This window comes from Doryrhamphus excisus, linkage group LG16 (genome assembly GCF_037039965.1).
Source record: "Doryrhamphus excisus strain RoL-2023G ecotype Guam linkage group LG16, RoL_Dexc_Guam_v1.1, whole genome shotgun sequence".
Classification (NCBI taxonomy): domain Eukaryota; kingdom Metazoa; phylum Chordata; class Actinopteri; order Syngnathiformes; family Syngnathidae; genus Doryrhamphus; species Doryrhamphus excisus.
Window position 1 is genome coordinate 16,896,587 of NC_136372.1, and position 15,330 is coordinate 16,911,916.

The following is a 15,330-nucleotide window of genomic DNA, read 5'->3' on the forward strand; positions in this document are numbered from 1 at the left end:
ACTACACGGGCGAAGCACGTAAATACGTCATGGGTTCTACTTTTAGTATTACCAAGTCCGTATATGTACACATACTAGATTCTATAACACCTAGCATATGCTAGCATAGCTCACGTCACGAGTGGAAAATGACATTGTTTCTAATTGAGATACAGTATAATACAGAACGCATGCGCAACTGCAGAGTGCCAGGTGTCTTCGAAATGCTTTTTTTTCAATAAATGCTAGCAGTCTTAAACATATCGAGCACATTCATAGTGTGTAACATTTATTAAAATGGTGCCCACACACAGATATTAGGTGACATTTTAACCACAAAAGTCCTTAAATACGACAATAATAATAACAATAACTTCAAAAGTTCTGAATGGACGAACGTTAGCGCGTTAACATTGCTAGCATGCTAACAAGTTTAGCCGTTTATGTAGCTAGACACATATTTAAGCACCTAGCATGCTAAATTAACATAGCATTTTCAGTGAGAACTAGGTGTTAACATTAGCAACCTAAATATGTAAATAAAATAAATGGAGGACTAATATTCTCCAGGTGCTTTTATTTACAGTAAATGCTAGCAGTCTTGAACATATCGAATACATTCATAGTGTGTAACGTTTATTAAAATGGTGCCCACACAGATATTAGGTGACATTTTGACCACAAAAGTCCTTAAATATGACCAACAGTAACTTATAACAATAACTTCAAAAGTTCTGAATGGACGAACGTTAGCACGTTTACATTGCTAGTATGCTAACATGTTTAGCCGTTTAGCTAGACGCATATTTAAGCACCTAGCACTATTATGCTAGGTGTTAGCTTTTCCTAGCATGCTAAAATTAACATAGTAGCATTTTCAGTCAGAACTAGGTGTTAACATTAGCAACCTAAATATGTAAATAAAGTAAATGGAGGACTAATATTCTCCAGGTGCTTTTTTTAGTTAGCTATTCAAATGGTTATAGCCTGTTATATTATTATATATTACATTAGTATGTGACAATACAGCATATTGTACTTGAACAAACCATGAGTGACAACATCAGAAAATAACATTTTAATGCGGAATTTGTTGTGACGCAAACATAAATGTCCAAAAACAGTGTCCTGTAACAATAATATTGCAATATTATTGTTGCTCATTAAGGGATATTTCTCCAAGTTGCTTACAGGAACAAATACATCATCAGACAGTAAAACTCCCATGAAAAATTAATTGTTTTCCGTCCACCTTCTCCAAAGCAAAGCGCTTCCACACTCAAAAAGTTCTGTGAGGATGTCTGTCAGTCACAGGAGCCATCTTTCCATCCATCCTTCCATCTCTCGTCCACGCGGGAGCAATCAAACTCAGGCTTTCCCAGACGCACGTTGACGCCGTTATGGAGTCGACAGAACCACTGAGACAAAGCGTGACGGCTGCTGGTGTCCGGCTGATTGGTTTTTAATCTGTGGGGGAGGAGGGAAATCACGTCAACAAAGCATTTCCTGGAGAAGAGACCTCTAATGGATCATCAGGGAAACACCCCGAAAAAGTAAGAGTCATTACCACAGCACACATGGCATCTGTAAAGCTGGCGGGACCAAATAAGAACTAAAATTCCAGATTTACCCTTGAATGAGTGTGACCCTAAAACAAACAGTGGTTCTTTTAGATTCGGGACACTATGGACAGATTCCAGCAAGATAAAGGTGTAGTTTATTTGTTAATAGAACACACTGAAAACGATCAACAACTCCAGATCTGTCTCCTTCCATTCTCCTTTCAAGCAAGGCGTTCAAGCGCACAGCGTAATTCTGAGTGTTAGACAAATCTGTGCTGCCTTTAAAAAAAAAAAAAAATCAGGACTATTACAAGATGATGAAGGGGGAAAGAAGGTGGAAAACCTGATACGGCTGTAGCATCTGTTTCAAAAAACACCTAGCACTTTCTGCAGTTGAGCAATAAATGCCCCCTGCCACCATTTATGGAGATATAGTCATGAGACTAAAACACCCCCATTGTATTGAACTCCCCATGTAAAAGATGGATGAGGTCATTGAACATTGATTGCATAACAGGGGGGGGTGGATTTTCTCCCAGAACATAAATGATATTCTCATTATATTGTGCCTTAAATCAGCCGGGATAGGCTCCAGCTCACGCAAGACCCTAACGAGGACAAGTGCTATCAAATATGGATGGATTGCATAAGCGCTCTGCAGTCTGACCTGTCCCTGAGGTCTCCTGCACATTCGTCGCAGGGGAAGAATTTGGAGAAGAGGTTAATGAACTGGCCCATCTCTTGCTGCTGGCTGGGAGATGGTTTATCCGGGTAATACGCGGCCATGGTGTGCAGAAAGGACCAGGTGTTACGGCCCAGTTCCTCCCTGTCAAGTGGGCACTGAGGATCTTGGAACTCCTGCTCAGCTTTGGGATCCTGGAACATTTAAAAGTGACACAGAAGAGAGTTGGTATGTTCCATCCAACTTGCATTGATCGACCTGTCACCTCCACAGCAGCTGTCGTCTGTCGCTTCTGTGTCTTCATCCAAGATTTAAAGTCCGTACAAGCGCGACATGGCTTCTTTTTCACCTGCTCCTCCCCGCTGGAATTGTCCTCGGAAGTTCTAAACGGGAAGCCCTCAAAGCCGGGTGAGTCGCTCGGTGATGAGGAAGCAGCCATGTTTGGCTAATGGTCAACACATTAGCCAATGACTTTCTAATCAGCTAACTCAAAAGATCAATTCACTAGCTTAAATTGCAAAATTACGCATGATCTAAATCTTACATATAAAATAATACAAAATATATTTTTGTCAGTGGAGAAGCGAGCGAACATGCTGTGTCTCGATACTTCCAGTGTGATGTAAGTGCTCGTCGGATGTCTATGACGTAGCCAAAGCGTGCTGTAGTCTTCCGGGTATGACGACATAACTGGGCGGGGTCTATATTTAAATGGGGAAACACTACCATCTAGTGGTGTAAATTGTTACAGCAATGGGAAAACTTTCATTTAATAAATAATACTGCAGCTACAAAGTTGAAACGAATTATGTTCTCTTCCTCGTATTTGTGGACAAATTAAATTGGATAATTTAACATGTTAGACAGCTCATGGAGCTCCATAAATGTAACTTTCATTGACTGGTTACATTTGGTGATTGTGTTGATGTGATGCAGAATGCAGAAAATAACACCCGTCTCATTGCATTGCACTTTGCTACATTTTTACTACTTAACAATTATTAAGTAGAAAAAAATATCTATAAAAATACGTTTAAGATAATGCACATGAAAACAGTAACGACTGATAAGAAGAACAAACCCAGCTGCTGGTAAATTCTACAGGAAAATGATGGTTTATTTTATTATTACAATTTAATTCGTAAACATTGACGCCATTGCTGATTTTTGTGCTGTTGTTCCCCCTCCGGACCAAAGGGTGGCGGTAATGCCTCAACCCTCTGGTTGCTAATCTCCCTGTAACAATAAAAATAGAAGAAGTAGCGCCCCCAGTGGCGAGCTTTGGCTCGAGTAAAGCATGCCGTGGATGAGTGGATCTTACGTTTAAGTGTAAATGTCTACAATTTCAGTCTTTTAATCCGCAGACGCTTCACTATCTGAATGTTGGTCCTCATTTAAATATATGTGGGTTTAATTCGGCTTCTTTTTTATGGTTTGCCAGCTGTTAGAATCCACTTGCTTCGCTTTTGTAGCGGGTTTAGCTAACAAAGCTAAAGTGACACGTTTGTGTGTCGGTTTACTTGCTCGGATAGTCGAACTGCAGTCCATCTGAAGACACATTATGGGGATTTTGGAGAAAATCTCTGAAATAGAGAAAGAAATTTCTCGGACGCAGAAAAACAAAGGTAAGAGAGTGCCGAATTTTATTGCTAGCAACCAAGCAATAACTTTTTATGTTATATGGCAGTGTCATGTTACAATAAGAACTGCTGTACTTGCTACCATAAAGTATTTTCGTTTCATATTTGTTTGTTTTTGTGGTTGTCATGTGTATTTACATAAGAAGATGACAGTTGACAGTGCTGCCTTCTTTCCACAGCCACGGAGTACCATCTGGGCTTGCTGAAAGCCAAGTTAGCCAAATACAGAGCTCAGCTTTTGGAACCCTCCAAGTCAGCGGGGGCCAAAGGAGAAGGTTTCGATGTTATGAAATCTGGAGATGCGCGAGTTGCTCTTATCGGTTTCCCCTCTGTGGGTAAGGTATGTCAACATCCTGTAATAACCGGGGATCCTTTATTATTATTTTTTTTTTAACTTGACGTCACTCTCATGTAACGTGTGTCCGCCCTGCAGTCCACCTTCCTCAGCTTGATGACCTCAACAGCCAGTGAAGCCGCCTCCTACGAGTTCACCACCCTCACCTGCATACCAGGAGTCATTGAGGTACTCTCGCCTTATCATCATCTACACACTATTCCACTCAAGCTCATTTTTTCCCACTCTTAGTACAAAGGCGCCAACATCCAGTTGTTGGATTTGCCAGGAATCATCGAAGGTGCCGCTCAAGGTAGTTTTTGCTTATTTACTTGTATGCATATGCTAGTAGCGCTCCGATAACACAACATGTGATGCACCTCTGACGTCTGTACAGGAAAGGGTAGAGGTCGTCAGGTCATTGCCGTCGCCAGGACAGCAGACGTGGTCATCATGATGCTGGATGCCACCAAAGGTGATGTGCAAAGGTGGGTGATGCAATCTTTGTGTGTGTGTGTGTGTGTGGAGTACGGTCATTATATTTGTTGTGTTTTGGTTTTTTTTCTTCCTCCAGAGAACTTTTAGAAAAAGAGCTGGAGTCAGTGGGCATCAGGCTGAACAGACTCAAACCCAATATATATTTCAAGGTAGGTTCTTGTGAAGTGCATAGCATAAAAACACAAAGTGTTACACCACCAGCAGCTTTGTTGTTATGATTTTTTTTTTTTACCTTTATTTACCCAGGCAAGCAATTTAGGAACACATTCTTATTTACAAATGCAAAAATAACGTTATATAAAATTCCAAATATCAATACAGTAAATATGTACAATACATACCATTACCATACCATAATGACCATTTTAGTAAAGTCATTTTGACACCGTAACTCTAAGTGAGAATCTGTTCTGTTGCCTGCCATACAAGTGTGGATCCGGAAACACTCAGTCATGAAAATACCTGAATGGTTTCCTATTGCACTTATTAAATATTTTATACCCATTATTCCATTTGGTTTTAAAAATGTTAGTTATAAGTACCGTATTTTCTGGACTACAGGTCGCACAAGGCCAAAAATGCATAATTAGGTCGGAAAAAAACATACATAAGTCGCATTTTTTGCGGGTAACTACTTGACCAAAACAGACATTACGTCGTCTTGGAAGGCAAGTTCTAACAATAATAAAATAATATAGAACATGCTAATTGGTGTAAGATATGCTAACACAATGGTTATTCAGCTACACAAAAAATAAACAAACAGAAAAGGTGTCCAGTGTTTATGTAACAATTTTTCATTTATAAGTCGCTCTGGAGTATAAGTCACAGGAACAGCCAACCTATGAAAAAAAGTGCGACTTATAGTCCGGAAAATACGGTATATGCTAACATATGTATTTCTGCTAACATACACAAAAATGTCACATTGACTTGTTATGATTATCTTCTGGGGAGCGAGAGGCCTCTTGTCTCCAAAACAAGTCCTCCACATGCTGACCGCCTGATTCAAATAGCCTTTGGTGGTCCGGGCATGCGAGTCTGCCCATTGCTGTCTCTGTTTCTTTTTTTTTTTCCTCAGTTTGGCCTGATCCCAAATTGCTTTTCATGAAATAGATTTTATTTGTATTCATATTTATCCTCTTTATGTCTCTCTGTAGCAAAAGAAAGGCGGTGGCCTCTCGTACAACTCCACAGTTCCTCTCACACACTGCTCCGAGAAGCTGGTTCAGCTCATCCTTCATGAATACAGTATCCTTTCACTGCTATCAAATTAAAAAAAAAAAAAAAACACAGGAACGCAAGCAGCGGTTTTATGATGCCTTTGACACAAAACCCCAGAAATCTTTAACGCAGAAGTCCTCTTCAGGGAGGACAGCACGCCGGACGAGTTCATCGACGTCATCGTCGGCAACAGAGTATACATGCCTTGTCTATACGTAAGTTTCTTTTAAAGGCGTTGATTTGAAGTTGCTGCACGGTGGACGAGTGGTTAGCACGCAGACCTCACAGCTAGGACACCAGGGTTCAATTCCACCCTCGGTCATGTCTGTGTGGAGTTTGCATGTACTCCATTTTTCTCCCGCATTCCCCAAAAAAAAAAAACATGCTAGGTTAATTAGCGACTCCAAATTGTCCGTAGGTATGAATGTGAGTGTGAATGGTTGTTTGTCTATATGTGCTCTGTGATTGGCTGGCCACCAGTCCAGGGTCGACTCTGCCTCTCGCTCGTAGACAGCTGGGATAGGCTCCAGCACCCCCGCGACCCTTGTGAATTTGAAGTTCATTGGCAGGAGGCTTTTCCCATGCGGGCCTCCCTCAGACGCACCTGACCTGCTAGAGAATAAGAAGATGTAGCATGGGGGATCAGTGTTGGCAACCATTGTCGCTACATTTAGCAGGTCATTTGACCCCTGCAAGCGACAAGGTATAGATGTGTGTGTGTTTGATTTAAGAACCAGTTTGTCTTCTATTTAGTGAATTAGTTAACAATACTTATTAATGCTTATTAATGGTTTAAAAAATATGTAAATTAAGTGTATTTTCCTCTCTAAATGTAGCATTTTCAGGTATAAAACGGCTAAATGAAATAAAATACAAATATATAGGGCATTCAGAAGACTCATACAAAGACGATGTGATTGCATGTAGTATTCTACACTGGCCAGTATGTGTCAGTAATGTCACATTGAGGACTGAACCACGCAAGCAACTCTCCTAAAGCTAACATATTATGTCTTATTAATGTCTTACATGTCTTAATGTCTCTTATTATGTCTACAATATTGGGTAATACGAATGGAACGGCGACTATAGGGTTGTTATTTCATGTCAAGAGGGCTCTTCTATGCTATATATATATATAACTATGTAAATGTTCCATTTATAAATAATATATTTTGCTTTGTGGAAAGTCCCTCATCCTGACGTAACTGTGGTGCGTTCAAGGACCACCGAACAAAGTGTGAAATCTTAAAATCGGAAAAAAAAATGGCTGACGCTGTGATATTCCTCTGTGTGTTTTTTAGGTGTACAATAAGGTGGACCAAATCTCCATCGAGGAGGTGGACCGCCTGGCTCGCAGACCTCACAGTGTCGTCATCAGGTCGGCCATAGCGACCGTTTCGTTTTTTTTTTTTTTACGCTCAAATTAGTGATCAGACTAAGTGCTCTTTCTTCCGTAGTTGCGGCATGAAGCTCAACTTGGATTATCTTCTAGAGACGCTTTGGGAATACCTGGCTTTGATTTGTATTTTTACCAAAAAAAGAGGAGGTATGTGCGCATCTTCATACTACCGATGCATCCTTTTCGACTAAGCCGTGCCCCCCCACCCCCTTTCTCCATCAGAGCGTCCAGACTTCAGCGACGCCATCATTATGAGAAGAGGAGCCAGCGTGGAACACGTGGTCAGTAAATGCTACTGCAGATATCCTCCTGTCGAGTTAAGCCCCAAAATGAGTCTTACCTTTTCCGACTGGCTTTGAACTGACGCAAGAATGTAGCAAAAGGCGTGTTTTAAAACAAACATTAGCCATTTTCATTCAAAGTGATTGAGGTACTGTGCTAGCTTGCTATCTTCATACTTCCAAGCAGGGACCAATCACAGCGGAGTGGGCGTGTTCGGAGGACACAACAAAACAGACCGTTTTGGAAATACAGCCGGAATAGGTGCAGATTCTGGAAACTCTAGAAAGCTTTCTGTGCGTGTTATTGTGTGTAGCTGCTCTACAGGAGTCCACAAGTCAATACAAAGGGCCGAAAATTAGCATAATGGGTCTCCTTTAAGACAACTTCTACTAATCTTGTGTCCTTTCTAGCTAAAATGTTTTATCAAATACGACGGATACTAGCCAATCATACGATGGCTAACTGGCGTGTTGACAGGACATACAATGTGGTGACCGTTTGGTTGTCTGCCCGTAGTGTCATCGGATCCACCGGACCTTAGCGAGCCAGTTCAAGTACGCTCTGGTTTGGGTAAGTGTTCACGTAGCAGTACAGTGTGTTGGACTGAAACCAGGGTTTGTCTACCTACCAGATGAATTCCGGTAATATATATCCGGAAATTATATTATATCTTGGAATAAAAAGTATGCAATATGACATAGTATTATATCACAGTTATATGATATAAAGTATACTATAAAGTTACAATTATTATTTTTTTGTTTCTCACAATATTTAAACTCTAAATAAACAAAAATAAATAAATAAATATAATATAAAAATATAATAAAAAATATTTGTAAATATTTCAACTCTGCTACTAAAATTATATAATTTTTTCCTCACAATATCACAAGTCTATTCTCGTAAAACTGGAATTTTTTACTTTATTCTTGTAATATTGCTGCCTTTTTTTTTTTTTTTTTTACCGTAATAGTTCAACTTTTAATCTTATATTGTTTTTTTTTTGTTTTGTTTTGTTTCTCACAATATTTAAACTCCAAATAAACAAATATAAATAAATAATATAAAAATATAATAAAAAATATTTGTAAATATTTCAACTCTGCTACTAAAATTATATAATTTTTTCCTCACAATATCACAAGTCTATTCTCGTAAAACTGGAATTTTTTACTTTATTCTTGTAATATTGCTGCCTTTTTTTGTTTTTTTTTTTTGACCATAATAGTTCAACTTTTAATCTTATATTGTTTTGTTTTGTTTTGTTTCTCACAATATTTAAACTCTAAATAAACAAATATAAATAAATAATATAATATAAAAATATAATAAAAAATATTTGTAAATATTTCAACTCTGCTACTAAAATTATATAATTTTTTCGTCACAATATCACAAGTCTATTCTCGTAAAACTGGATTTTTTTACTTTATTCTTGTAATATTGCTGCCTTTTTTTGTTTGTTTTTTTTGACCATAATAGTTCAACTTTTAATCTTATATTGTTTTTTTTCCACAAGCTAATCTAACCTTTTGTTTTGTTCCTCATAATATTCTGAGTTCAAGCCAAATTTCAATTTATATTTCATATTACAATATTTATGTAAAATTAAAACTTTTCACATCACATTATATGTATAAATATATACAGTACATGGAGGACCAGTGTTAGGTTTGTCTGCGAGTTGAAATCCTGCCAAATTATCCCCTTTGCAGCCACAGTCCCGACTGTGTTCCATTTGCAGGGCACCAGCACTAAGTACAGTCCACAGAGGGTGGGCCTGACGCACATCATGGAGCACGAGGACGTCATCCAGATCGTCAAGAAGTAAAACCAGCTTCAGTCGTTTTGGAGGCGCGACGGGAGGTGTTTCTAAATTGGCTGGGGAAAAAAAAAAAAAAAAAAAAGTGACCGTAAACTCCTACTACTATACATCCGTAAATCTCCTTATATGATTTTTAATACGATTACGCAATAGATCCCTTTTGAATTGGTTCAGCAACATAAATTGATGGGTGGAGACGCCAAGAAACGATCAATAAAGGCCAGCTAACTTTAACATAAAAACAAAATGTGCTTGTTTTAATTTCATGCATCATGAGTGGTTAGCGCGCAGACCTCACAGCTAGGAGACCCGAGTTCAATCCCAATACCTCGGCCATCTCTGTGGGGAGTTTGCGTGTTCTCCCCGTGCATGCGTTGGTTTTCTCCGAGTACTCCAAAAACATGCTAGGTTAATTAGCGACTCCAAATTGTCCATAGGTATGAATGTGAGTGTGAATGGTTGTTTGTCTATATGTGCCCTGTGATTGGCTGGCCACCAGTCCAGGGTGTACCCCGGCCTCTCGCCCGAAGAAGACAGCTGGGATAGGCTCCAGCACCCTCCCGTGACCCTCGTGAGGAAAAGCGGTAAAAAATGAATGAATGAATGAGTTCTCCTCCTATTTTGTGTGGAAGTGGTAACTTTTTGGCTTCTTATTTTGTCTTTCCCCACCCTTGGTCATCTTCTGTGTGGAGTTTGCATGTTCTCCCCGTGCATGCGTTTGGTTTTCTCCGGGTACTCCGGTTTCCTCCCACATTCCAAAAACATGCTAGGTTAATTAGCGACTCCAAATTGTCCATAGGTATGAATGTGAGTGTGAATGGTTGTTTGTCTATATGTGCCCTGTGATTGGCTGGCCACCGGTCCAGGGTGTACCCCGCCTCTCGCTACGAGGATAGCTGGGATAGGCTCCAGCACGCGAGGATAAGCGGTAGAAAATGAATGTGCATGAATCTCGCACACAATAAAACTAAAATAAAGTAAAATTATTCCAACAACATGCATGCTAGGTTAATTAGCGACTCCAAATTGTCCATAGGTATGAATGTGAGTGTGAATGGTTGTTTGTCTATATGTGCCCTGTGATTGGCTGGCCACCAGTCCAGGGTGTACCCTGCCTTCTCACCCGAAGACAGCTGGGATAGGCTCCAGCACCCACCTTGCGACCCTCGTGAGGATAAGCGGTAGAAAATGAATGAATAACAACCTAACAATGAAGGAAGTAGCCTAGCTATTTGTGCTAAAGTGTGCTAAAGTGCTAACACCAGACAAACTAAATAACAGAACACCGGGTCTGTATTTTAAGATGTGTAGCAAAGCCTGTGCACGCAATGATACCATTTGAACAACGTACTGTTGCGCTTGCGTCATTTAAAAAGTCACTTTTAAATAACGGCGGAACTTTAACGCCGGTATACTTTCTACCAGCGTACCTTTTCACCCCCCCTCACCACCACTTTCGGCCCCCCTGCCCCAACCACCCAGCTGCTTGTCTCCATTTTTTCTTTAGACTCCCCAGGCAATACAAACACACACACATTCACAAACACAATGGCGGCATTAAAAATTGAGGAGGATCTCTTGGTCGAGGAGGGAAGTGTGTGTGTGTGTGGGGGGGGGGGTATAACGGGTAGACTTTGCCAAAGAGAGAGAGAGGCTCACTCTTGTTCTTAAAAGAGTCAAGTCCTGATTAAACAAGTCTGCTTGAAGATGTCTTCCGGGTGGTAGCGGCGCGGCGGCGAGGCGTGGTGGAGAGCGAGAGACGGTTGAACGGCGAGAAGAGGAGCGGAAGAGGAGAAACGCAGGTGCAGTGAACTGGGCGTGTGTGTGTGTGTGTGTGTGTGAAGCCGACATGACACCTGATGCTGTTAGATGACTGTGTGTAAGAGTGTGTATACAAGCTAAAGCTCTTTAGCATGTGTGTATATATATATATTGTGTATATATATATATATATATATATATATATATATATATTGTGTATATATATATATATATATATATATATACACATATGTATATATACACATATGTGTCCCAATGCCAAATTGCAGAACTTATTTCATGTTGCCATACTTTAATTATGCAGTTTTTCGCAGTGTCATTGCATTTATTAAGCAAAGGTGAGTACTTTTTTACAGATCTTTCTGTGTATTACTTCCTGTCATATTTAATGTTATGCCAAAACATACTGCAGACCTACTGTAGATACTCTCGTGTGACAAGCCAAAAATGAGTAGTACCTTATCCAGATTGTGTATTTTTTTTTGTCGACTTGTCGGCTTGAAATGACACGATAACACGACCAAATGGATTAATTATAAATATTAGACATTTTCTTTGTTTTTTTTTTTTTTAAATGTACGTTTGGAAAATAATGAAAATCCCCAACCATATTTTGCACCGCGCACACTCCCGTATTTTTGTATTTTTTTTGTCGACTTGTCGGCTTGAAATGACACGATAACACGACCAAATGGATTATAAATAATTCTAAATATTAGACATTTTCTTTGTTTTGTTTTTTTTTTAAATGTACGTTTGGAAAATAATGAAAAACCCCAACCATATTTTGCACCGCGCACACTCCCACTATAAGCTAAAATGTTGTAATTAACTATAATTTTAAAACGTGTATATTCCTGGTATGAGGGAGAGTCTGGAGGATTTTTGGACATTGAACTGAAAAAAAAAATATTGCTTATATTTATTGTCAGATTTTTGTTACTGTTTCATTTCCAACCAAAATGTTGAACTGAATTACAATATATTTAATAAAAAAATTTTTTTAACCACAAAATATTTTTTTTTATTAAAATAACATTTTATTGTGTGAAAAAAAGAATATATTCCTGGTATGAGGGACAGTCTGGAGGATTTTTGGACATTGAATTGAAAAAAAAATATTGCTTATATTTATTGTCAGATTTTTGTTACTGTTTCATTTCCAACCAAAATGTTGAACTGAATTACAATATATTTAAAAAAAAAAATTGTAACCACAAAATATTTTTTTTTTGTTAAAATAACATTTTATTGTGTGAAAAAAAGAATATATTCCTGGTATGAGGGACAGTCTGGAGGATTTTTGGACATTGAACTGAAAAAAAAAATATTGCTTATATTTATTGTCAGATTTTTGTTACTGTTTCATTTCCAACCAAAATGTTGAACTGAATTACAATATATTTTTAACATTTTTTTTAACCACAAAATAATTTTTTTAATTTTATTGTGTGAAAAAAAGAACAGACATTCTGAATTTATATTATGTATGCCGTTTCGCCACAAGAGGGCAGTGTTGTATTGAATTTAACCATCAGTTTCCTGTACACTCTACAGTACAAAGTTATACAATACAAGCAAAAACTATTTGCGTATATCATTAAAGACATGTTCCCGGTTGACCCCCGTTAAAAAAGAAAAAAAGTACAATCCTACGGCCTTGCTTAATCATCTTCCAAGAAGCAAACCTTTCACCGATAATGTGGTGTGTTTGAGGAACAAAATATAAGCCACTAATGACAGAAGTGCTTTGTTGTGTTGTTCGTTCCGGATGGCGACACAAAGAGATAAAAGTACAAGCGAGGAAACTCGTACAATGTCCGAAAATCCCTGCTTGTGTCGCCTCCTAAAAGAACAAACCGGAAAGTTGTGTTTGAACAGACATGGCGGGACCCTCTAAACAAACACATTAATAGCCTGCCTTGTTCCCCTGTTTGCTCGCCCTTCATGTGCACGCTACCGAGGCTTACTGAGGCCGGCAGGTGCATTTGGAAGTTATATTACATCTTGGAGTAAAAAAAGTATGCAATATGACATAGTATTATATCACAGTTTTATGATGTAAAATATAATCTTTGGAAATGTTGTAAAAAAAAATTACAATTATTAATTTTTTGGTTTCTCACAATATTACAACTCTAAATAAAAAAAATATTTTTAAATATTTCAACTCTGCTAAAATTACATAATTTTTTCCCTCACAATATCACAAGTCTATTTTTTGTAAAAATGCAACTTTTTACTTTATTGTCGTAATATTGCTGCTGTTTTTTTTATTTATTTTTTTTAGAAATTTTCTCATAATTTTATGACCATAATAGTTAAACTTTAAATCTTATATTGTTTTTTTTTACATGCTAATCTAACCTTTTGTTTTATTTCTCATAATATTATGAGTGTAAAGCAATTTTTTCTTATAATATTACACTATTAAAAAATATTGCTATACAATACTATTTTAAAAACTATACAAAATTAAAAAAAAAACGTTTTGCTCCTAATATTTTAACACTATTTTTGTAAAATTACTGCAGATTTTTCCACTTTGTTTTTTTTGGTGGAGGGGAATCAAACTATGGGATGGATTGAGTAAGGAAATCAAACAATGCACAACGATGAGCCAATCACCTTGTACTTGGGTATGTGACAAAAAATATAAATACAAATAATTAATAAAAAAGTAATACATTTTTTTAGAAATAAATAATTAATAAAATAAATATAGAAATACAATATATAATATAATAAAATAAATATAAAATAATTATTTATTCATTCATTCATTTATTGATTCATTTTCTACCGCTTTTCCTCACGAGGGTCACAGGGGTGCTGGAGTCTATCCCAGCTTTTTAAAAAAATAAAAAAAAACGTTTTGCTCCTAATATTTTAACACTATTTTTGTAAAATTACTGCAGATTTTTCCACTTTTTTTTTTTTGATGGAGGGTTTGTCACGGGCCGCATTTAAGGAAAATAAAACAAAGAAGGAAAACAAGTCTCCATGGGGCCCCAATGCAAAGATGTTTTTCTCGGTGGCGGCCATGTTTTTGTCCATGCCAGTCCACTAGAGGGACACACCAAATTCCACAGTGATTCGGTGTAACATCTTGAGGTTACATTGGGTGTTTTGATGCTTATTGAGATGCTAGGTTTGACTTACGGGTTACGCTAAAAAACGAATAGGAGGAGGAGCTCCTTTCATCCTATTGGTGGTGTGTGTGTGGAGCACTGATAAGCACACACACACACACACACACACACTTTAAAACCTTCCATCAGGGGTTTCACCAAGCTGTGACGTTGGTGACCAGTGTGGGACAATGATAGCTTAATGTGTGTGTGTGTGTGTGTCTCACCAATTTAACCACACAATGGTTTGGTCCGGTTGTTTACTCTGCTATACACACACACACACACTAAAGAAAATATGTTTACTAAGAAAAGTAAAAATGATGCATTGACTATACCATACTAGCAGTACTGTCCTATGTATATATTTTGCAAATATTTGTTCACACAATCACAGTGTGTGTGTGTATGTGTGTGTATGTGTGTGTGTCCATGAACAGGGGCTATAAAGCGTTAGCAGATGCACCAGGGAAGATCTTGGAGGTCCAGACAGACAATGAGCAGGGATTGTGGTAAAACCTAGCCCAAGAAGGTAAGTCCGGATTATTGCATGTTTATTTTTTGGGGGGAATTCATGATTTGTCTTTTTCCTCTAAATTGAGAGAAAATAGGAAATGGGTTAAAAAGGTAAAAGTGTAAAGAGTAGTTACAGAATTGGAAACACAAACACATTTCAATAAGTGCATTTTATATTGATTGCGGCTGTAAAATGACCCACCACGGGGCCAAGGAAATTTCCAGCGATTTGATAATTCCTTCCAGTCTTTTTTTTAGGCATGTGTTTCGAAAATCGATATTGTCCAGCTCTCAATATCCGATATGAGCTGATATCGATATGTATAACATGACCATCTCTTGTGGTGGAATGAACACATAATAGGTGATAATTATCAGTACCTCTAATTTTTGGACATCCCTAATTAATTTCAGTTGTTTTCAGCCGGAAAAATAATAATTATTCTCTATAAAAAGAATTATTTATTATA

General features: G+C 37.9%; 3 protein-coding genes across 3 annotated transcripts in view; 2 read left to right on the forward strand and 1 right to left on the reverse strand.

The window, feature by feature from the left end:
* Window positions 1-1,042: 1,042 nt before the first annotated feature.
* On the reverse strand, window positions 1,043-2,852 carry gfer (growth factor, augmenter of liver regeneration (ERV1 homolog, S. cerevisiae)). Its single transcript, XM_058050371.2, has 3 exons — window positions 2,489-2,852; window positions 2,209-2,417; window positions 1,043-1,446 (listed from the first exon to the last, which is right to left on the reverse strand). Exons 1-3 carry the CDS (start codon window positions 2,660-2,662, stop codon window positions 1,284-1,286), a joined length of 546 nt encoding a protein of 181 aa, XP_057906354.2. The 5' UTR covers window positions 2,663-2,852; the 3' UTR covers window positions 1,043-1,283.
* A 625-nt stretch (window positions 2,853-3,477) lies between these two features.
* drg2 (developmentally regulated GTP binding protein 2) lies at window positions 3,478-9,678 on the forward strand. The gene is made up of 13 exons (XM_058050361.2): window positions 3,478-3,848; window positions 4,043-4,203; window positions 4,297-4,386; window positions 4,450-4,510; window positions 4,595-4,685; window positions 4,772-4,844; window positions 5,856-5,946; window positions 6,037-6,134; window positions 7,224-7,300; window positions 7,380-7,468; window positions 7,544-7,602; window positions 8,120-8,173; window positions 9,351-9,678. The coding sequence occupies exons 1-13, from the start codon at window positions 3,785-3,787 to the stop codon at window positions 9,435-9,437; spliced, it is 1,095 nt and encodes a 364-aa protein (XP_057906344.1). The 5' UTR covers window positions 3,478-3,784; the 3' UTR covers window positions 9,438-9,678.
* Window positions 9,679-11,060: 1,382 nt separating this feature from the next.
* myo15aa (myosin XVAa) overlaps window positions 11,061-15,330 on the forward strand; it is a 48,263-nt gene continuing 43,993 nt past the window's right edge. The window contains exons 1-2 of the mRNA XM_058050348.2: window positions 11,061-11,233; window positions 14,785-14,876. The gene's annotated coding sequence lies outside the window, so the exon portion shown is untranslated. The remainder of the gene's footprint in view (window positions 11,234-14,784; window positions 14,877-15,330) is intronic.